This window comes from Vulpes vulpes, chromosome 15 (assembly GCF_048418805.1).
Source record: "Vulpes vulpes isolate BD-2025 chromosome 15, VulVul3, whole genome shotgun sequence".
In the NCBI taxonomy this organism is placed as follows: domain Eukaryota; kingdom Metazoa; phylum Chordata; class Mammalia; order Carnivora; family Canidae; genus Vulpes; species Vulpes vulpes.
Window position 1 is genome coordinate 72,106,008 of NC_132794.1, and position 23,270 is coordinate 72,129,277.

Sequence of the window (23,270 nt, forward strand, 5' to 3'; positions counted from 1 at the left end):
CCTGTGGCTGGATGTTCACAGACTATGTAGACGGAACCCTCGGCTCGGGTGTGGGAGCCCCCGGGGTCCCCCCTGCCCACCGCCCAGGAGCCAGGCTCAGCTCGGGCTCTTACCTAGATAGGCACCGTGGTTCTTGAGCTCCTCGGGGAATTCCTTCAGGTAGGACTCTCGGAGGGGGATGACCTTCCCGCCGCTGGTCTCCTTCAGCACGGCCCCGTTCCAGTCATAGGCGCCAACGGCTCCCAGCAGAATCCCGTCCTGACATTGGGGAGGGGCCGTCAGCTCGCATCTCCCGGGGACCCCCGGGTTCTGCACAATGAGCCCCTACCAGCCACCTCGGGCACCAACCTGACCTGTGTCTCCTGTGTTCATTATTTAACTAACTTCCAGCTGGGATTCTGGACTTTTGAATGAGCCAAGGACCTTCCACCCCATCCTCAGCCTCAATGGGTCAAACAAAGGAATGTTCCAGAAATACATTCCACCTCTGGGACCCAGCCTCTGTTCCTTGTTGGGCTTCCAAATCCCTATAGTCAATCGTCAATCTCCCGTGGCTCTCTTCTCCTCCTGGCCCTCCTTGAAGCCGTGCCCTTGGCCTTGGCCTCCTTCCCTGTTTCCTCATGGTGTCTGAGTTTCTTCCCCGTGTGTGAATCTTACTTCTTCATTTCTTCAGTAAGAATTCATCGTGGGTCTACTGTGTACCAGGCACTTGCTTGGTGCTGGGATGCTACCTCTGCCCTCGCAGAGCTCCAAGTATAAACAAACGTGCAGACCAACATACTAGTTGCAAAGCATGCTGGATGCTACAGGAGACGTGTAAATACCACAGGGAGGTGGAGGCTAGGCTGAAATGGGGGTCGGGGGAAGCGTTTTTGAATAAGTGATGCTCACCTGGACACCTGGTGGGGGAGGGGACAGGTGTGCCAAGGCCCTGAGGCTGGGAGGGAGTTTTGAGGCTTTGGTTTTAAGGGGCTGAAAGCTGTTGGATGGGCTGCAGCATGGAGCGAGGGGGGCCAGCACAACTCTGATGAGGCTGGACGGAGAAGCCAGGGCCACATCCGTGATGGCCTGTGCTCCAAGGAAGGGCGCTTGTCTTTAGCTGCAGGGGAAGTCGGTGCTGCAGTGCTTGGACAGGAAGGTGGGCGTTCTGGCTCCCTGAGGGCCAGGCTCCCTGTTACTGACTCTAGGGTCCCCTCACTCTCTTGGGTGCCATCACCACCCCATCTCCTTAAACCATCCACAAAGCTAGCAAGTACAGGAAAGCAAATAGCCAGCCCTTAGAAGAGGAGGAGTGACTAGGGACAACAAACGCCTGAGGAGGTGGTGGGAGCAAGCAGGGCCACCTTCCCGGGTGACCTTGATGATTCCGGGCTGGGCAGATGGTACCCCAGCTTTGGGCCGTGGGAGCGCTAGCAGGCGAAGTCACCTCTTTCCTCCACCGAGCCTCCCTGATTCTGGCTGGGTGTCCTCCCACCACTCGGGGCCCAAGGCACTCCGTCTCCCCTTCCCTCCAAAGCGATGGTGCCAATAGGAAAATGTGATTCTGGCCTTGGGATAGTCAGGGCCGTGAGTGACTGTGCAGGCAGGGTCACCAGGTGCCAGTCTCAGTGGAGGGGGCAGGACTCTGAGCCTTGAGCTGACTTTCCATTTCTCATTTCCCAGGGGTCACATTAAAGACGGAAGTTGATCATAGATAAGACTTAAAAAGTCTGAATACCCTGGAAGTGGAACTCACCATTCAGACCGAATGTTTTTCCGGCTGTAAGTAAGCCGGTCTCTGGAGGGTCTAATATGCTTGGTTGTATTTAATGTCACACTTTCTAATTAGCTTCCTCCTCCTACTCTGTGTGGGCTGCAGTCTGGGAGCTCCTGACATCTGCCAGCCTGGGGGATCAGGGCCAGGGCCTCAGGCTCGCTACCCATGGCCACCGTCGGTGCTCCTGGCGCTGTGGGCGTGCTCCCTCCTCGAAGAGTACTTTCTTATCAGCTACCCGTTTGTGAGAGGCCAGCAGGATGGATGTTCATTAATGGCACTTGACAGATGGCATTCAAGCTTCAGAGAGGGAAAGGGACTTTCCGGATGCTGCACAGCAAGTTGGGGCAGGGCTCGGATTTCGAGCAGGGGGATGGTTTGGGCAAGGGGGAAAACACCCACAGGCAGCCCCTGGACCCTGCTTCTCTGCCTTCCCATTGGAGCACTTTCTAGGAGGAGTGTGATGCGCAGGCCTCGCCCCTCACTGTCCCCCCCATCTCTTTCAGCTGAGTCCAAGTTTGCAGGACCAGGCTCCTTCCTTCATGGAGAGGACTTGGAAGATGAGGTCTTGGCCTTGCAGATGACTGGAAGCCTCCAGGATGCACTGAGGAGGACTGGCTCAGCCGACGTGTCTGGGATTCCATTGGGGAGGCACCTGAGGCCGACTGTTGGGGTTTGGGGATTCCACAGGGACTTCTGCATTTGGCAGCACTGGGCCGGCTGATGGCTTTTGCGGGTTCTTGCCTTATGCTCTTTGACCCTGGCAGGGGCTGCATGCTGGTGCTTCCAGGCGGTGGCCCTTTTCCGACAGGCGTGTGTTGCCAGGGAAGGCCTTGCCCAGGACTGTGGCCGAGGGCCGGCTGGGAGGGCAAGCGGAGGCCACCGGAGCACACCTCAGTATGGCACTATCTTTCCCCAGCTCAGGGAGCCTAGACATTTTGAAGTTGGAAAAAATCTGGATGGGCAGGGCCCACAAAGAGGGTTGAAGCCTTGACAGAGGAAGCCAAGCATGCAGGCCCAGCTGGAAAGCAAATGGCAGGGCATTGCAGGGCAGAGGCTCGTCATCCCACGCTCCAGGCCTGGCACCGGCTTCCTGATTTATGGCCTCCTTTCCCGTGGGGCCAGCTGAGCTCCCAGCAGGTATTGCCCGGGTGTGCCTGGGTGGCCTCACACACGGATCCTTGGCATAAGCTGCCTTTTCTGGTGCCCTGCGTAGAAATGAGGATGCAGGCATGGTGGCCCTTAGCAGGTCCAAGGCCAAGTCCGTGCCCTCCCTACAGACAACCCTTACCTGTATTCACTTGAGCGAAGCACCTGCCATGAGACTCTGCTAGCTCAGCTCTTAGCTGCCTTCTGCCCTGGCCTCTGCGGCAGTCTTGCCTTCCTAGCTGAGCCAAATGCTCCCTGGGCATGTGACCATATCTTCTCAAACTGTGTCCCAGCCAGTCTGTGTCCCCAGCTGGGGATGAGGGAGGGGCAGGCATATCCCTAGCACTGGAAACAGCATAGTCTAGGGCAGTGGTTCCCAAATGGGGGCAGTTTAGCCCCCAGGCCATATTTGGCAATGTCTGGAAACAGTTTTGGTCGTCAGAGCTGGGGGTGATGTTGGCGTTGGTATGGCATCTCCTGGGTAGTGGCCAGTGCTGCTGCCTACAAGACACAGGACAGTCCCAAAGAATTGCCCTGCCTAAACTGTCAGTTGGGCTGAGGCTGAGAATCCCTGGTCTGGAGCTTAGAGCATGAAGACTTGAGTCAGACATTCCTGGGTTGCTGTTTCAGCTTCAGGTCTTCTAGCTGTGTGACCTTGGGCAAGCTTCTCCCTCTCTCCCTCCCTCCCTCTCTGTCTCGTTCTCTCTCTCTCTGGTGCTCTGTCTCAGCCTCAGCTGTAAATCGTTTTGTGGTGAGAATTAACATTTTTAATTCTTAGCATGGTGCTTGGCAGCCAATAAGGCCTCAGTATATAGTAGCTCTTCTCATCCTTTTATTCATCCATAAAACCCCGGGGAGGCAGGAGTCAAAGAAGCAGATCTCACAGTCAGGTTGGTGCTGCAGATGACTCATTACAGCTGCCCAAGGGGAGTGCCCTGTTGGGGGCAAGGGCAGCCTAACTGGGGGCTCCTCAGGAGGGGGGGGCCAACTGAGGAGGTGGGTGGAATTAGGATCGGATTTTTAAGAAACCCTTACTTGATTTATTAGTAAGTCTCAAAAGGTTCACTTCCAGCTCCAAGCCTCAAGATTCAATTTCAGCAAATATTTTTCAGACATCTGCTCAAAGATGGAGGTTCAGAGAGGTTAAATGATTTGTCTGAGGCCGCACAGTCAGGCGGTGCTTTCTCCTTGCCCAGCAGTAATGGAATGAGAATAGCAGACGCCGGCAATTCTTCTTGGCTTTGGTTAGGTGGGATGGTGCAGGCAGGTGGAGGTGGCCGCTGGTGGTCCTGTGCATTGGCGCACAGATCACCTCGAGGACACTGAGTACTGTCCTCCTCCCCAGGCTCTTCCAATGGCTCCCTGGTGCCTGCATGCCCATCATCAGAGTGACGAGACGGGCTAAGAGCCCCTTCTCAGGCAGATACATCATTAAGAGGATGGATTATACTGCCATTAATTGCTTGGATCCTGTCAGAAAATGATGTATTTTTAACAAGCCCAAAGTGGAGCCCGAGGGAGGGATGAGTGCCAGGAGGCTTAGGCAGGGTTGGGCAGGTGACCCCCCTCAGAAATAGGCCTCCAGTCTTTACGTAGAGGGAAGCCCTCCCGTCACCGTGCTGGAAATCCATAGCCAGGGTGGCAAGGAGGGGCTGTGGGGGGCAGGGGGTACACAGTACCTGACTACTCAGCCCCGATCGGGAGGTTGGTTGTCTCTGCTCAGAGCCTCCGATAATGGCCCAAGGCCTTAGCTCTTCAGCCTACAACCGTGGCGGGGAGGGGTGCTGCGGGAAGGGCACAGGCTGAAGAGGCAGCTGGTCGGGGAGGTGGGAGGCTGACCACCCTTGGCCTGTTCCAGACATAACCAAGGGCTGGTCCTGCTGGACCTAACCACGTGTAGGTTAAAGGAAAATAGTCTCTTCCCATCTCAGGTGAGTCAAGTATCTGTGTAGACAGGATCCACGCTAATGAAACTGCTTCCTTCTGGAAACCTCCGGGGTTGGGGAGACATACGGACCGCAGGGTAGGAGGAGTGGGCATGGATTATTGGCTCCATCCACCGCCAGTGGGCATGGATTATTTATATATAGTTCCCTTGCTTCCTCCATACCTTCCCCTCCTGGCCTGTGGGCATTGCAGACTCTTAGAGTCTATGCCCCCTTGGGAGGTGTGGATCCCTTTGGTAAACTTCCTGGCAGACTCCTGCAGCTCCTTCTTGATTACCCAGCTCAACAGGGAGTCCACCACCTCAGCGGGCAGCCAGGACTAATGGAAGCCACTCCAGCTATTAGTGACCTTTGCATTCATTTCCAAAGGCTAATGGGGCCATTGGCTTAAAAAGCTGTTTAGAATTGGACCGGAGATCCGGAGATCTGTAGCTGGCCTTCCTGATGGTAATTTTCAGAATATCCTCTTTTTCCTTTTTGCAAATTGAGACTAGAGTTCCGTGGGTTGACTCTAGCTCTCTGGGTTTTCCCAGTGGCTCCACCTGGGATGCAATGCCTGTGGCCTGGGGCCTTGGGCTCTTCGGGTGACCAGGTGGCATTTTGGGGTCTTCTCTCTTACCCTGGAAACTGGTCTCTCCTTCCTCTCGTTGCTTTTATCTTTTTTCACTCGAAGGCTGGTTTCCTTGCTGGAAAGGCAGGAGCAGCCCAAGTGATGAGCTTCTGGGCTCATATTTGAGATATTCTCATATTTGAGAATATGCTATGGGGTCCTTCTTCCAGTGCTAGAGATCATTCTTTCTGGCATAGCTAAACAGGCCCAGGGTAACTGAAGGATCTTTGCACATTGACAAGAAGCAGCTGTTTGTGGAACACTTGTGGGGGGTATGGAGCCTGATAGCTCACCTAGGACATGGACGCACTCGGGCTGAGGCCATGGACTCACTCAGGCTCAGCACTTGCTCTCGACAAGGCTGAAAGGCTGGACCACCTGCTCCCCATCCCCACAGAGGTCTGACCGACCCTGAGAGCTGTGGAACTGGACTCCCAGGGACAGAACGGCTGTGGCCAATTATGATGGCATCAGTGGTTGGTGCTGAGAAACCTCTGTGCCCTAAAATAGCAACCCAATGGCCAGTCACAGTGCCAGACAGACCACCATCCTTGCTCCATTCCTTTCGATTTGGAAGGATTTTTTTTTTCTTTTTAAGAATTAAAGAGTCTCAGATTCAAATTTAATCATCATCTCTTTAAGAGTCCTACCAGATAAAAACCACTGGATGCCTGTCACTTGAAAAACAAGAGTCAGGGGATGAGAAGAGCTGGGGGTGGGGATGAGGATGGGGAGAGGCACCCTGGTCTCTCCAAGCAGGGGAATGAAAACGAATTGTATGAATTGTATACGTGGAAGGATCTGCAGAGGGCAGTGCATGACCTTGACCTGAATAGCAGGCCAGGGCTCTGAGCTCCTGGTCTCCCCTGTGTAGTTGGGGAGCAGTGGATCCTGCCAGGACTCGTCCCGCTTGAGCTGCATGGGTCATTTTCAGGGCTCATTCCAGTGTTCTTGAATACCTGAACCTCATCATAACTTCCCCTTCTCTTCAGGTTCCCTGATTCCTGAGCATACACAAGCCACAGTATTTGAAGTGGGAGACGGCACCTTCCAGGACCCAGCGCAGGGCCCAGCACAGAGAAGGCACGGAAGAAATGTGCCCCTATGACTGCCTAATAGGGACTATTCCCACCTGCCAACCCGGCAGGGCTGTGCTGAGCATGAAATGGGGCGCAGGAATTTCCTGGAAGAGTTTCAAGTGCTGTGTGCCTATAACATGACTGACTTGTTATTATAGGCAGTTCCATTTATACCTTGCTGGATTGGGGTGGGCATGAGCCTGTCCAGATGCAGCTCAGAAACAGCGGAGTGTGAGTCAGGTTTCCACCCTTCTGCCTGCTGCTGCCCACTGCACACATGTACCCGCCCCCAACTTCCCCCCACCCATCTCCGATTTGGGATTTCTGACTCAGACCCCCTTAGAGTCCATAAGCTTACAGGGAGCAGCTGCTTGGTGTGTGTGAGAGGGGACAAGTGTAAGCCTGGTGTTTTTCTCTATGTCCCTTCAGCAGGTCACTCAGACTTTGTGTGACTCAGTTTATTCATCTGGAGACTGGGAACAAGGAATCCTGCCCTATTTACCTCACAGAGGAGTTGGTGGTGGTGGTGGTGGTGGTGGGAATTGGTGAGATATTGAAGGTGAAGTATAAGTAGGCAGGATCAATAGGTCCTTTCTGGCAAATGAGGAGGCACAAGCACACTCCCACGGTGCCCGCCTGAGAACACTTAGGACACCTGTCTGCCCAAAGCATGCCCACTGACGCAGACTCCGGCCATATGGTCCTCCTGCCACCAGGGCTCCCAGGCGGGGCTCCAGTGATTTCTGAAACACTCTCCCAGATACTGACTCTCTGCCCCCCTGGCAATCCCGTGAGGCGTCAGCCCCGTCTTGCCAATCAGAACCAGGTGAGGTGTGTCGAGGGCGAGGGACACCCGGACCGACCCTCTGAGCCTGCCTCTGACATCGTGGGCCCACCTGGGACCTCTGCCATCCACGGCTGAGTCTGCACCGGAACCACATCTGGCACATCTGGCACATCTGGCCCCCCTCCCCGCATGGGCGCTGGGCCATGGCCCCGCACGCACAGGCCGCCTGGGGCAAGGGTGCCATCAGGACAGTGCAATTGATTGGTTTCTCCCATGTTGACCGCATTTTTGCACAAGGCTCTGTGGACTGAACGGGACCTTTGGCCCTGGCGGAAATGTCCCCATCGGCCACCCTGTGCAGGGAGCAGAGGCAAGGGGCGGCGGTGCTCATTACTTGCAGCCCACTCCCTGCTGGGAAGGGCTTGGGACAACCTACTGCAAGGTGGAGACCTTGGCTTCCGTCTTGTAGCCGCAGCGGATGGAGGCAGAGAGGCAGCCCAGGACAGCCGGGGTGACCACCTAGAGAGCCGGGGAGTGTGCAGGAGGGTGATTCCACCCCGGACCCACCTCCACCACGTGAGACGAAAAGCCGGTCTGCGACATCTCCAGCCCGAAGGAGGTCTCATTTTTGTTGGTGCCTGAAATGGAGGGACAGAAAGATCTGGGCTCCATGCCTGACCGCCTACTTGGTGCCACACACACACCTGCAGCTCCACCCACAGCCCCCGTGTCCTGGGGGCGCCTTCAGGGAGGGAAGACGGGGTCCCTAAGGCTGAGTCCAGCGGAACTGCACCCCTGGGTGGCCCAGAGGCAGGCAGCCTGCCCAGGGAGGGCACCAGGCACCTTCCCGAGGCGCTGGCTTTACAACTAGTAGCCTGCTCACTGTCGAGGACGTGCTGGGACGGGTTATACGAGACAGCATGTATGCTATATGGCTGTTAAATAGGGGAAAGAGCAAGAAAAGTGCATGGAAAGAAATAGTCAACATTTTTGGCCAGAAATGGGAATTCCATCTCTTTCCCCACTTCTCTCATTCCTATTATTCACCAGTTTGGTTCCAGATGCCTCTGGATGACTCCCAAAGATTGGATCGACCCTTGGGAGGGAGACCTGTCACCACCACAGCTTTGCACAAGAAACCCATGTGTGCTGAAAGCCCCTCCCCACAAAGCCCCCCGACCCTGTACAGGGCCCTGGAGCCTATGTTCTCGACACCCAAAGTGACCATTTCTAGAAGGATGCTCCTCTGGGTATTTAAGCCCTAGTGTGAGTGTCAGCACTCAGGCTACACTTTCTATTCCTTTATCCTTGTGAATCAGGCCTGCTTTCATCTCCACCTCTTCATGCGTCTGGAGCTCATCTTTTCCAATGCGCTCAGGCTCAAGGACTCTGTTTTCTGTCTCTGTTTGCAACCCTCCCATATGGCCCAGCCCAGTGTTGCGAGGGCCGGCTGCAGCAATACATGGTGCAAAGGAGATCTGTGCACACAAAACTGGAGTTTAACAGTAAGGAGGGAGGTGATTGGAAGGAACCGTACGCAGGGCACCTGGGTGGCTCATGGTTGAGGATCTGCCTTTGGCTTGAGGATCCAGTCTCACATCGGAATCCCCACAGGGAGCCTGCTTCTCCCTCTGCCTGTGTCTCTGCCTCTCTCTTTGTATCTCCCAAGAATAAATAAAATCTTTTTCTTTAATCTTTTTTTTTTTTTTAAAGGAACGAACCCTACTCAAAGTGTTTTCGGGGGAGCGGGAGGAAGCAAGACTCAGGGATGAAGCACTTCAGGCTATGGAGGCAGGTCCAGCTCCGTTCAGACTAGGCCAGATACACAAAGGACACCCAGTTCAATCTGAATTTCAGACACCAGTGGATAATTTCTTAGTATAGGTCAGTTTGCCACAAGCACCGTATTTTATATTTGCCAAATCTGGAGACACTGGTTCAGGCCCCGTCTCCTTCCCAGGCCGTGGAAGCTTTGGCAAGTCACTTGGCTCCCATAGGCTTATGGATCCTCAGAGGTAAAAGGGGGAGAATTTGAGTAAAGCCACTGTCTGGGGCTGTCTGTGAGGTGCACAGCCTCAGGTCCGGCACAGAATACCATGGAATTATCATGAAGGGATGGCTCCTGCTAGAGCATTCCATGTGGTGGGGCTGGATTTTGGGGGTTCACTTGGTGCGAGCCCAGGAGCACAGACCCCTCTTGGTAGGTATTGCTCACCTTCCAAGCTGAAGATCCTGTCCCCCAGGGCATCAACGATGTCCTTCAGGGCCGCCTCATCAGTCACGTTGAAGAAATGCTTGTCATCGGGGTCACTGGCGATGTATTTGATCTCATTTAGAAAAGCTTCTGGATTGATCCCCCTGCGGTTGTAGTAGCCCAGAACCTGCCAGGTAACAGGGGCAGGGCAACAAACCAGGACATAGCACAGACCTCTCCACATGCCCGAGGCCACTGGCCCCGAGTGGTGGGGGCCACCATTACAATCACAGAGAGAACTTGAGGTCCCACTTGTAGTTTGAAACAGGTTGTCTCGTAGAGGCCAGATAAGGCCCCTGTTCTAAGATAAGGTTCTGGGCGCTGGGTGGCTTGGGGTGTTTCCTAGAGTTTTGAGGTTTCAGAACCTTCCTGGTGATGGAGAACTACTCCTCCCCCAACCCCTACAACTGTTGTGGTCAGCCCCAGACAGTGCTGAAGGAAAATTCTCAAGTTACTCTTTAGGAGAGGATGAAACAAGGAGAGGCCTATTGGAGGGCCTGGACAGCTTGTCCACTACCCAGAAAATGACCCAGGGAGTCCCCAGGGGTTTGATGGCAAAGCCTCTAGGGGCACAGGGTGGAACACACGGGGCAGGACTCACGGCCACAGCATATCTGGTCACGTTGTCTCTCTCGCTTTGCTGGATCACCTTCTCCAGGTCTGGGCTGTCATGGGACTCCCCATCTGTTATGACGATCATCACCTTCTTGGCTCCCTTCCTTCCGCCTTTCTGGAAAGCCTCGGAACTGAAACCAGAGTATAGGGAGAGAGTCACAAGAGCGATGTAGGGATGGAACAGCCCCCAGCACTCCTCCAGAGGGGCAGCCACAGAAGCAAGGCCGAGCCCACTCAACTCCTGCGGCAGGGGGGTGGTGGTGGGAGCAACCCAACAGGGTTGGGATCTCAAACCAGTGAATAAGCACTGGGTTGAGATGCTCACATTACTTGTTCACCAGCTGCTCAGAAGGGTCATGTATCTGCTTGTCTTTTTTTTTTTTTTAAGGATTTATTTATTTTAGAGGGAGAGAAAATGAGTACAAGTGGGAGGGGCAGAGGGAGAGGGAGAAACTCAAGCAGACTCTGTGCTGTGCGCAGAGCCTGACGCAGGGCTTGATCTGATGACCCTGAGATCACGACCTGAGCCAAAACAAGGGTCAGACGCTGAATTGACTGTGCCACTCAGGCGCCCCTGCTTATATTTTTAAAATGACTTTAAAAAGTCCCTTTATAGTCTTGATCATGCTATTTGGGGTAAGCAAAGGGGGCAAGATGGGTTTGGGAAGAAAGTTCAAGGCCCGACGGAGACCTTTATATGCGCTAAGTTAGTGGTTCGAAAACCCAGCTGTACATTAGAATCACCTGGGGAATTTAAAAAATGATGCCCAGGCCCCACCTGGGCATGTAATCAGGAGCTCTGGGGGCATGGCCTGGGCATCAGTATTTTTCAAAAGATCTGATGAATACTGATGTTTAGACCCACTTCTCTACATACTGAAAAGGTGACGGGCCAGAGTAACTCAACACCCAAATGACACTCATCATAAAATACACGGAATGAAGCCTGCACGAAGTTCTGATTTTTCCCACAAGGACTATTTTGGTTCTATTTTGGGAACTATTAAAGTATCTAATTCCATGACAAATATTCCTCTTTCTTGCTTTTTATTTTGTTTTCAGTGCCTGGAGCAGGTGCTTGGCCTGCTTGTTGGGCCACCCAGCCAGGGGCAGGGGGGTCTGGTATGATGCCCTGCTGGCAACCCATCTCAGAAGCACACAAACTGGCTCTGGAAACATCACTAGCTCTTGGTGCTTCTGTGGTCAGCTCTCCTTTAGACTGTGAGGTTCTGAGTAGGAATGACATGGTCTGGACCAGATATCTGGCCCAGCAGGTAGAATTTTCCAGTAAGGATCTGAAAATAAATGTTTCCCTTAGACTCCGTGGTGACTCTTCTTGGGTCTCACCCATGGATTTAAGCTCCCTAATGTGAGATTAAAGCTCGTCACCCGCGGTATCTCTTGTTACATGGCGTGCTGATGAACTGATGTGCACGATGTAGACGTTGAGGAATTCACAAAGCCAGTTCAGAGCATCTTCAAGCTCCCAGTTAAGAGAAACAGACCATCTGCCATTCTCTAGCTCTATGATATTGTGGATATACTGACTTAAAAAAAAAAAACCTCTAATTTTAATATGAGCTGTGAACTGAAGGAGGCCAGAGGTACACTTGATGTGACTACAGCAAATTTTGAGCTTAAGCCTGACCTCGTGGAGGGAGAACTCTTCTAGTCCCTCAAAGGAGATTCTAGATATTTCTATAACCTCATCGAAGGGTCAGGCCCAGGCACAAAATTCCGCAAAAAAAATATGGCAGGGGAGAAATCAGGGTTCATTGTATATGGAGCCAAGAAAATTTTGGGGTTCATATTTTCATATAGTGGAATCGTGTGAATTTCTGTATGAATCTGTAATGGTGTGAATATTGACATGAATCATCAGATTTAAAACTGTGATCTTGTATTGTGTCAAAAGGCTTGGATTTGTTCCTTCGTAAATCAGAGTATAAGTCCCTTGAGAGCAGTGAGAGCTTTATACTCACAACTCACATTCTGGAAACCAGAATGATCTATGGAAAAGGAGGTCATATCACGTGTTCTTTCTGCTCAAAATCTGTACTGGCTGCCACTTCTTTCAGGTCCTGACAGTAGCCCACCAACCCATCATAATCTGGCCCAGTCATCCCTCTGAGCCCTTCCTCCTGTTTGCTCGCCTTAATAAGAAGGGTTAAGTCAACTAAGGTGGGATCACCATCACTGTACCCACAGCCTCTAAGCCATACACGACTACCAGAATCACCTTTATGTGCATATCTGATGAAAACACTCCCGAGCCCAAGAGCCCTCAGTGGCCACTCATGGTTGTTTTAGCTATGACATTATCATCCCCACAATCTGGCTCCAATATCCCCAAACACAACCCTTATTCCATTGTCAAAGCCTCCAAACATAATCATTCCTTAACTTTCCCTCTCTTCTGTTCTTGGCCAGGTGATCATCTTCTTTCCACCTCTCCCTGATTGAATCCTGGGGTCTTCCTAGGACAAGCCAAATGCCAGCCCCTCTTAGCAATCCTTCCTTAGATCTTACCCTTTCATCCTCACTGAGTTAGGCTGATGCTCATCAGAGTTCCCTATTGGGTCAGGGGCCACAGGTAATCATCTTTGTAACCCCTCAAGTCCACGGTCTGGATCTTTATGCTTTTGCAGGTGCACACACACAAAAATGCATTGTGAATAACTGAATGAAGAGAGCCAACTTTTCACTTTAAAATGCACCTCCCTGTAGTTTGGTTCAAACCACTTGGTGGGTTCCACACTCTTAATTGGCCTGGGGTTGGTGGGCTGCATCCCTGAATGAGTCTGTTAGTTCACACCAAGGAAGTGATAGCTCAGTGGGCTTGGGCATTCTCTGTTGCTGTGGCAATTTTATGAGGGCGTGTTGGGGTCCCAGGGGCTCATCCCAGTGACGGCAAAGCAGCAAAATGGCCCGTTCCTTGTGAGTATGAGTAAGAGCCATCTTCACATGGAGGGAGGTTCATTTAGGATAAAAGTTTCAGTGAGTTTTATCAGCAAACAGAAGCATCTTGGTGGAGTCATTGCTTAATTATAAAAAGTTGTAAAGTTGGGAAAAAAAACCTCATCATTTGACCATATGAAATCACGTTATTACTAAATTCTGTTAAATGCATGAGCTAATCCTATGTGAGGTGGGATTATGCGAGAAGGGGCCTGTGGTCTCAATGGGCAGAGCAGAACTTGTATTTGTAGATGTAGAATTTATATTTAAAATCTATAAATATAGATTTATATTTTTTTATAAATTTTTTATAAATTTATATTTTTTTATAAATGCGGTTTAGGCTGCAGCTTGAAAGATCTTGGGGAATTGCTCAAAATCACTCCTCGATTTCAGTGGGGGGTGAGCACAATGTTCTGAGCAATGGTGGTGTCTCCAGAGCACGCATGGAGCCAGCTGCAAGGGCATGGTCCGGAGGTAACATTCATTATCATTGTGGGTGAGTTCCGGTGTGATTTTTAAGGACTTTAGGAGTCAGATTTAAGGATTTAAGGATCTTCCTCCCACTCCACTGACGACACACACTCCACAGGAAGATCCTGCCCTCACGGAACCCACGTACTTTTTATTAGGGTCTCTGTGGCACAGCGCATTTTCCACAGCTGGTTGCAACAACACCTTCCCATTCCAAATGCTCTTCTGTGACGTGGCCTTGCCATTCCTCCCTCAAGAGGCAGAATCAAATTCTCTTCTCCTTGAGTCTAGACTGGCCCTAATGACTTGCTTGATCAACAGAATATGGCAAAAATCATATGCAAGAGTTTGTGGGGTAGGTCTCGGGTACTCTCAGAGTTCCTGTGTGGGCCTCCTGGAAAGCTCTCTTGGGACACTCCTTCTCAGAGCCTGGCTGCTACACCATGAGAAAACCGACTCATATGGCCACATGTGGGGGTGCTCAGGTCACCAGCCCACACTGAGCTCCCAACCAACAACAAGCAACAACTGCCAGTCACATGAGTGTGCCATTTTGGATGTCCATTCTAGTCAACCCCTCCCATGACAACAGCCCCAGCAGGCACACCAAACTACAACCATAGGAGAGAACCCCAGAGAGAATGGACCAGCTGGGCCCAGCCTACCCCGTAACTTGGAGGGATTAATAAATGATTATCTCGAGGCACAGAATTTTGTGGAGATTTGTTACACAGCAACGTAGAACTAGAACAGTTATCTGAGATTTAAGTAAGTCATTATTATTATTTCTATTTTATTAGGGTTTTTTTTTTTTTTTCATTTTTTACCGAGCAAATTCAATGCCAAATGCCGTCCGGGTCTCTGTCCCTCCTCTCTGCTCAATGTGGCTGGCAGCTTCCACTACATCTTTTACAGACCTGTAGTCATTGAGGTGAAATTCATGCACCACGTCTTCTCCGTACTGGACAACTCCAACCTGCGGGAGAGGAGAGAGGACAACAGAACATGCCGACCCCTGAAAATTGGACCCTCGGCGTTGAGTTCCCTGGAGTCATCTCTGTCTGTGGCTGTTGGGGAGTGCAGAGGATGGGGGACCATCCCGATGGTGAGTCACTGGGAAGGAAAACAGTTCAACAGGGCTCCAGAAATGAATGGGTGGCTTGGTGAGGCCTGTGGAAGGTTCATCTCCAGAGAGGAAAGTGTGAGTTAAAGAAAGACCCCACAACGGGTGCCTGGGTGGCTCACTCAGTTGAGCATCTGACTTTTGATTTTGGCTCGGGTCATGATCTGGGGGTCGTGGTATCGAGTTCCAGGTCACGCTCTACTCTGAGCCTGGAGCCTACTTAGGATTCTCTTCCTCCCTCTCCCTCTGACCCTCCCAGCTTGCGCTCATGCTCTCTCTCTCTCAAAAATAAAATAAAATAAAATAAAATAAAATAAAATAAAATAAAAATAAAGAAAGGCCCAGCAGATTATGTTTCTTGCTTGAGCGCAGGATTGAAGCCTAAAATATTAGGAGCAGCATGCCTGGAAAGTCAGGGCATTTTTCATCAAATGTGGGAACCAAGGTTCCTGAAAAATTGGAAGAGAACCTTTTATTCCCAAGGTCAATAATATATAGACAATATTAATAGCCTCAAAACAAACAAAAATCCTTAAAGGCCTACAGTCGGACTAGAACAATAAAACCTTCCTGTTGGACAGGCCTCAAGTTTATTTGGTGCCTTTTTAATGCCTGACTTTTGGCCCGTGATACCCTAAGGATAATCTTCCTGTCGTGGGGAAGTCATTACTTCTTGAGAAAGCCCACTCCCTTCATCAGGGACTCCCACTGCTCTTCATCAGGGACTAATTGCTCTAATTGTTCCAAAATAATTTCCTAGGGATGCCTGGTAGCTCAGTGTTTGAGTGTCTGCCTTTGGCTCATGGCATGATCCCAGGGTCCTGGGATGGGGTCTCGCATCGGGCTCCTCGCAGGGAGCCTGCTTCTCCCTCTGCCTATGTCTCTGCCTCTCTCTGTGTCTCTCATGAATAAATAAATAAAATCTTTAAGAAAAATAATTTCCTAGATTGACTTGAAATCTGCCACCTTGTACTTCCTATATGTCGGTCCTCACTTGGTCGGCCAAAACAATACAGTATAAATCTACCCCTCTTTAGCCAAGCGGTAGTTTAGACATGTGCTGGCAGCTATGAGCTCCCCACTCAGTCTTCTCTCAAGATCTAATTATCCCCCGTGCCTCACTCAGCAGGGATCCACTCAACCTTTCCTGCCTTCCTTCCTTCCTACTCTTCCTACTCAAAGTCATTCTTCATAGGTAGCATTGACAGGTTTTACCGATGAAGTAGGGCCTCCCCCAGACTGTCCCCAGATGCACCCAGCAGAGATGGGTTTCCTGGGCTGCAGGGCATCGGCCTGGCCCCTGCACCTATACCTTATTAGTATGTGCAAGGAGGCTCCTCCATGCCCTTGGGGCAGCGTCTTCCATAGGTCTGGGAAGCCCTGGTCAGAGGGGAAGAGAGTCCCAGAGACACTTACCTGGATCTGCCCAGGGCCAATGTAAAATTTCTTCAGGATGTTGATGAGGAAGTGTTGAACCTCCACCCAGGGGTAGATGCTGTTGGAGCCATCCAGGACAATGACGATGTCCATGTAGGTCTGGCATCCTGGGAAGTGGGGACATGCGGTCATGGCTGCCCAGTGACTCAGTGTCTGCAATGAGTCTCTGATTCTACAGATGAGTGTCCAGATGAGTCTACTGGATGGGTGTCCAGATGAGTGTCCATAGGACAACAGAGGAAGGACCCTGTCATTCCCTGGGCAGGGCAGTTGTCCTTGGGCTAGTCATTTATTTGGACAGCATGAATGATTTGCCCAGGAATTCTGGGCTCTGCTCAACCACTCTGAGCTGGCTGTTTGAACCAAGCTTAAATTCAGCCTGACTGCCTCTGCTCTTCATCAGGGACCAACCTACCACCAGCTGGCTAATGTTCTGCGGCAGCCATCCTGCCCAGATCAGCAGCTCACAGTCATTTGTTTTACTGTCGTGGGCAGGATGCACTGACCACCTTCAGCCCAAATGAGTGAGTTTCATTTTTTAGGAGAGCGGTAAAGGGTGATGGCTTAGGACGAGGAATCTGGTATCAGACTGTTTGATTCCTGGCTTTGCCGAGCACTAGCTGTGTGACCTTACACCTGTTCCCTCTGCTGTAAAAACAGGCCTGGTGACAGGAGAGGACTGCCAGGAGGAATCAAGGAGACGAGGCTTCTAAAGGGCTGAACACAAAGTCAACTCTCAAGAAATCTTAGTGGATCCTCTTAAAAGTTTTTTTCTTTTTTAAGGCAAATTACTTTGTTAATGTGACAATGACATCATAAGGTCAAGCATTTATGCATTTACCTGTGCTCTGAACATAAACGTTTCTCTATTTCCCAATAATACTAGTATCAAGTTAAAATAAATGACAAAAAACAACAAAGAAACGTTGGTACTGTAACAAATGCAAAAAAACTTCTTTTAAAATCGAAGTAACTTGTTTCTATTGGTGAACAGTTGTGGTTACTTTGAAATTAGATGTCCCAGCGTGGTATGATACACACATACTGTATTATAGCATATCGTATTGAAATATTGGTTATCTGCTGACTTTTACTGGAGAATTTTCACACTTGTTGTAAAATCTACTTTATAGCAGAAGCCTTTTTTGTGTTAACCATTCCAGTAACTCCTTTATCATGAAGGTGCCATTGGTTGAGGTCAGTGGTGATCAGAGATAAGAAAGTGGCAGCTTTGGGCCTGGGGGGCCCATCGCAGGCTTTATGTTTGGGAGAGCATTTTAGAAGCATTTAGGTGACTTGGCAGCTCAGAATCACCTCTGCTTCTGGAGTCGTGTAGTGGTTCTTGCACCACCTGCATGCCGTGTATGGCAGGTGACGGCCCAATCCTTCTGGGCTGACAGCACCAGAGAGCTTTGTCCTTTCCCAGGCTGGTCTAGCTTAATGCCTGTGGACCGGGCAGCTGAGTGGCGCAGGTGGTCACAGAGGTGACTGAGACAGAAACTCCTTAGTTAGGGGTGGGGGGTTCCTAACCTAATGGTGGGGGACCAGGTTTCCTTTACTTTTAAGCCATGCTTATTATTAGAATGCATTCACTATTGCTAACTTCTTTCTTGCAACTTCACATTTTTCTTTTGAAGCATCTTGGAAAGAGCTTTGCTTTAGATCTGTGGTTCCTAAACAGGGCTGCACACTCCAGTGAACACACACACACACACACACACACACACACACACACACCCTAGCTGGGGCTTGTCCCAGATCTACTGAGTTAGAGACACCAAAGGGAGTGGCCCTGGGATCTGTGTCTGATAAGCCCCCAGCACACCGCTGCTGGTGAGCCAGATGGCAGGTCTCCCCCAGAGGAGTTCCTGGAGGCTTGGATGGTCATTTGTTGGCCTGAGGTGAGATTCCCTATTCACACCTCATGTAACTGAGATTGGGCCTCCTCCCCAGCCACAGCACCGCCTTTCCCTTGGCCACTTGGTGAGCATGGAATCAACACTTCCTCCTCACCCTTACAAGGATGACTTTTCCATCCCTGCTGCGCTGATGCTTCCCTCTTCCTCTGCCCCAAGAACTGTCCTGTCCTTCAATCTCTGATTGGGCCTGTTGTTTGGGGGAAGCTGCTGCTAGCTAGAGGTGTGAATCCTCTCACCCTCAATGAAAGGGTTAGCAGCTGCTTGGGTGATGGTATTCAGCTCAGAGGAAATAGGCTCGGAGCCAAGTAGTCTGGGCTTGCAGGAGACAAGGTCTGAACATTATTCCCCAGATTCACTTGGTGGGTGGGGAGTGGATGGGAGGTTCTGTGTTCCATGAGGGTCTGTGCAAGCTGGGCAGAGCTTCCTGATATTCAGGAACACCAGTTAGAGGGGATTTTTCCTGGGGATATTTCTGTTTTCCTTGGTCTTCCATCTACAGGGCAGCTGCATTGCATAACATCAGAGGGCACCATTCACATTGTAGTCTAAGTGAACAATGTCCCCAGAGTTGTACTTTGCATAGCTTGCTTGCTGTACTCCGTGGCCCAGCAACCTCTTCCTCACTCACAGTAGGTTTGCAGTGAGCCTCTCTGACTGCCAGGATTGTCTTCATAACCTCAGTTCATTTGCCTCCCTCCATTGCTCTGCCCCAGAGGTTCTGGAGGAGGGTGGCACTGGAGTACAGGTGCTGCTTTGTAGCTGCAGGGTGGCAGTGATCAGAGCTGGGAGCCTCCCATGACTGTTAGCATGGGTCTGCAGATTTGAAGCTACTTACTTTGGAGAGCTGGGGCTACCGTCTTGGAGAACCTGAAGTTGGAGTTGACTCTCGAACACATCCCTGTGGTGTAGTAGGAACTCCCACACTCGTGAGACCAGAGTGGGCTGCAGGCCTGTGAAACACAGTGCAGACCCCCCAGTCAGCTGGGGGGGATCTCTGGGAGGGTCCAGGCCCAACAGCCTTTGGCCCAGCCCAACCTCCATGACCCAAGACAGACATTCTCTATCTGAGTATTGGTACTCCAAGGATTTAGAGAGTCTTCTTGGGGTCTAACTGAATTCTTTCTTGCTCTGATGTGTTCTATCTAGTTCCCTTGGTTTCAGATGGAATGGAGAAAAACTAATCTTAGAGTCCTTGTTGTATTTTCAAGGGTCCCATTCTCTGTCCCATCATCTAGAGTTGTGACGCTTTTTCACCCTACCTGCCCATACCACCCATCACACAGCATCATCCATGGGAGTGGACCCTTCAAGGTCACTAGAGGAGCCTCTCTGTCTGAAGAGGTCCCCTGAAGGTTCTTACTGGGAAAATTTCCAGGACTGGGCCCCAGCAACATGCCCATGCCTCTTACTGGGGAAAGAAAAAAAAGAATGTTTCTGCTCTTTCTCTGAAACTTGCTACCAAACACATTGATGTCAGCTCCTCATTTAAAGACTGAGTGATGAGTCCCCCTCAGAGTTAGGGTCGTTAAAAATGAAAACCTTGACCCATGTCTCCATTTTTGTCTGGCTGCCAGGAAGCCCAGGACTAAATTTTGTGCTGCAATTTCCTTTGGTTTGGAAAAATAATTATTCCATTTCTAATTCTTTTCTTTAATTAGCTTTCTTTTTTTAGTCAGATTTTAAAGGTTTTGTTTTATCTGCATCCTTTGTTGAAGCTGCAGTAAATTATTTCTGGAAGAAGGGGGGAGAATGAAGAATAAGAGGGGGGATCATGGATGATGGATCATGGATGATGGATGATGGATGATGGATGATGGATGGGTGGACAGATGATGGATGGATGGGTGGATAGATGGACAGATGATGTATGGATAGATAGATGGATAGATGATAGATGGATGGATGAGTGGATAGATGACAGATGGATAGGTGGCTGGATGATGGATAATGGATGGATGGATAGATGGATAGATGGATGGGTGGGTAGATGGATGTATGGATAGGTGGATAGATTATGGATGGATGGATGGATGGGTGGGTGGATGGATGGATGGATGAATGGATGAATGGATGATGGATGGATGGGGGATAGGTGGATAGATGATGGATGGGTGGGTGGCTGGATGATGGATAACGGATGAATGGATGGATGGATGGATGGATGGATATATGATGGATGGATGGATGGGTGGGCAGATGGATGGGTGGATAGATGGATAGATGATGGATGGATGACTGGGTGGATGGATGATGGATAATGGGATAGATGGATGAATACATGGATGATGGATAATAGATGATGGATGGATGTAGGAATGGATGGATGGAAGGATAAATGAATGAGTGGGTGAATAGATGAATGGAGAGATAAACAATTGGTTGGGGAATGGACAATAAGTGAATAGATGAACAAAAGTTGCCATTTATAAACCAGGGACTTAATTAACACTTGGAAACCCCAGACAGTGTATCATACCAACCTTCTTAGGCCTTCATCCTTGTGAAGTAGGTGGAATCAACTTGGTAGGAACATAATAAGGAGCCTTAGGAGGAAAAGGGAGTAGCAACAAGGGCCCCTGACAGGTCTGTGTATGGACAGTACCCAGCATCCTGTTTGTCTTGGTTGGGATGATGAAGGGCTGTGGGCTGGCCATAGATGGAGGCACCTATGGACTTTCCCTGGAAGGCCACTCTACTCTCTTCAGCCCCTGAGCATCCCACTCATCTTGTTGTCCTGGTGTCTGGTGCTCCACACCCTGAATGTCCCATCTGTCCACAGAAACATACTCTTGGATAAGAACAAAGAGTGATACAAGCCGTCCCTCCCATCTTAAAATGAGTAGCTCATTTTATTGGGCTTTCTGGGGTAATTTTTCTCTGAAATCATCTCCTGCAGCTGTTTCTAGAACTAGCAGTCCCAGCAGGATACTGTTTTGAATCTCTAGCATTGCCCAACTCATGGTGGCAAGGAGCAGGCCGTGCCTGCCACGAGGCCACCCGTGCTTGCTGACTGTGTGCAGAGTTTGCATGTGCTCGCCTGGGCAGGGTGCAGAGACCTCTGCGAGCAGGCCTTTTTTGCCTCAACATCACGTTTACGCTACTCATTGGCTTATCAGCTCTCCCTCCACCAGAACTTAAGCCACAGCAGGCCAGGAGCTCTGTTGATTGTTGATTCCCCAGTGTCTGGCATTGGGCTCGGCACATGGTAAGTGCTCAAAACGTTGTTTAAATGAATAAATGTCCCTACCACTTCAGCACAAGTACCCCTCCTCTTCCTTCCTTGCTGAGACCCGTTGTCTCTTCTTTAAAAGCAAATCAAAAGCCTCCTCCAGAAAGCCTTCCCATGCAACCCTGTGCAGCCTGGGTGGCCTGTCACTGTGTATCTCTTTCCTCGGTCATAGCAAATCCATGTTCTCTCATTTATGGCTTCCCTTCAGACACTTCTTAGGGTGTGTGGTGTGTCCTGTTTCTTTGATCAAACCTGGAGCAGAGATTCGGCCTCTGCCTCAGAAATGTGGCTCTCCAGAAGGAGGGATAGGCCTCCTCCGCCCTGTTGGCGCTCTTTATTTCTGTTCCTTTCAGGCTGTCCATCCCTCATTCCCAGGGTAGGCACACAAAAGAGCTCAATATGCCCTCAAAAGTTGAGGGCACCCGGCAGACAGAATGGCACAGAAAGGAAGCCAGTGGAGGAGCTACTGCGTGAGCGTGTGGACAGGCAGCCTGGTGGACAGAGTGCGAGTGTCGTGTAAGGACATGTTAACTCACCCCCTGCCTCTCCTGGCCCTGAGCAGAGGGTCTGTGGGGCAGGAGGGCCTGGGACTTAGAAAGGCAGTGGGGCTCTTACCAAGAAGCTGTTGTCCTTGGGGTTGGTGGCCAGGCTCAGGCCGAGGCGCATGTTGTCCTTCCGCTCTGACACGTTAGACAGAGTGACCCTTCCTGGGGTGGGAGGGAGAAACTTAGCCCACAGCCCTCTCCCGCCCACCCCACACCCCTCAGCCACCAGAGGTGCCTGTGGCAGGGTTGGGGCCTCGCAGAGTCCTCCCTGATTCCCCTGCCCATCATGCAGCCCTTCATGGTGTACCAAGGACTTGCCCAGACACGTCTTATTCCTTCCCCACAGTTCCCTGTGAGATGAGGAAACTGAGTCTCAGAGAGGCCGAGCGACCTGCTCAAGGTCACCCCGTAAGCACACAGCAGAGCCCTGCATCGCCTAGTCTGGCGTATTTTTCCTCCTCCAGACGTCTGACCAGTTCCTGGCACTCCTCACGTGTCCCGTCCTGCACACGCCAGAGCACAGGCCCTAGGCTGGCTTCCCCTGGGCTGCGTCCCCTCCGCATTTCCCTTCAAGCCACTCTGCTATCAGAACTCAGCAGTGTTCTACTCAGAGCCCAGGTCTCTGGTCATCTGGTAAACCAACGGACGCTAGCTGATTCTCCCACGGGTGGCCAGAGCCCTCTGCAGGTGTGTGAGTCTGGCGAGAACGTTGCTCTGCGCTCGGCTGCCAGGAGGGCCGGTTAGCAGCAGGGTCATCAGCCAACCCAAGTGTCGGGAGAGGCCTGTGGCCAATTAGAATTGCTCAAAGGAGTTCTGTGAAGGTCTTACTAGAGCATCCCACCGGCCACGGAAGGGGAGGAAGCAAGCTCGACTTCCCCATCCGTGCACCGGGGTGTACGTGGCTGCGTGTCAGGGTGAACCCACGTGTAGGGGGGCCTGTGGCAGGGGGCAGAGTTTAGGAGGAGGTGAGCCAGGCCTTCCATTGCAGGCCCACCCTCACGTACTGTGGGGGGCAAGTAGATGGCATCCTCAGCACCTTCCGAGGACCCGGGTGGCCCCCGAGAATGGTTTGCATTTAGCTTTGTGGGCGGCTGGCAGGGTGAAGAGGGGCGCAGGCCAAGCAATAGCAGAGGCCCGAGCTTCGACGCCTAACTGTGCTGTGGGCTGCGGGGCAGGGGGCAGCTGGGTTGGTTGGTTTTTTTTTTTTCTCTCTGGGTTCCCTCGGTTGGTAGTAGGGCTTCTCTGGAAATCCAGCCCCTATTGGCTGGAGGTTGTGAGGAACCGGGATTGTTTGGTTTTGTCTGTCCAAAGAAGCCAGAGAGAGAAAAGACTGGTAATAACCCTGTGTTTTTACAATGCCTATCACTTACATGCACCCCCCAGGACCCTCTG

The 23,270-nt window shown here is 51.2% G+C and overlaps 1 protein-coding gene across 1 annotated transcript in view; it reads right to left on the reverse strand.

Annotated features, from left to right (window-relative positions):
• Positions 1 to 23,270, reverse strand: part of ITGA11 (integrin subunit alpha 11) — a 114,704-nt gene that overhangs the window by 35,205 nt on the left and 56,229 nt on the right. The window contains exons 4-11 of the mRNA XM_072738921.1: positions 21,949 to 22,040; positions 18,940 to 19,054; positions 16,165 to 16,292; positions 14,453 to 14,601; positions 10,180 to 10,324; positions 9,540 to 9,705; positions 7,892 to 7,962; positions 114 to 258 (exon numbers count right to left, since the gene is read on the reverse strand). Of these exons, the coding sequence (XP_072595022.1) occupies positions 114 to 258; positions 7,892 to 7,962; positions 9,540 to 9,705; positions 10,180 to 10,324; positions 14,453 to 14,601; positions 16,165 to 16,292; positions 18,940 to 19,054; positions 21,949 to 22,040 (1,011 nt within the window). The remainder of the gene's footprint in view (positions 1 to 113; positions 259 to 7,891; positions 7,963 to 9,539; positions 9,706 to 10,179; positions 10,325 to 14,452; positions 14,602 to 16,164; positions 16,293 to 18,939; positions 19,055 to 21,948; positions 22,041 to 23,270) is intronic.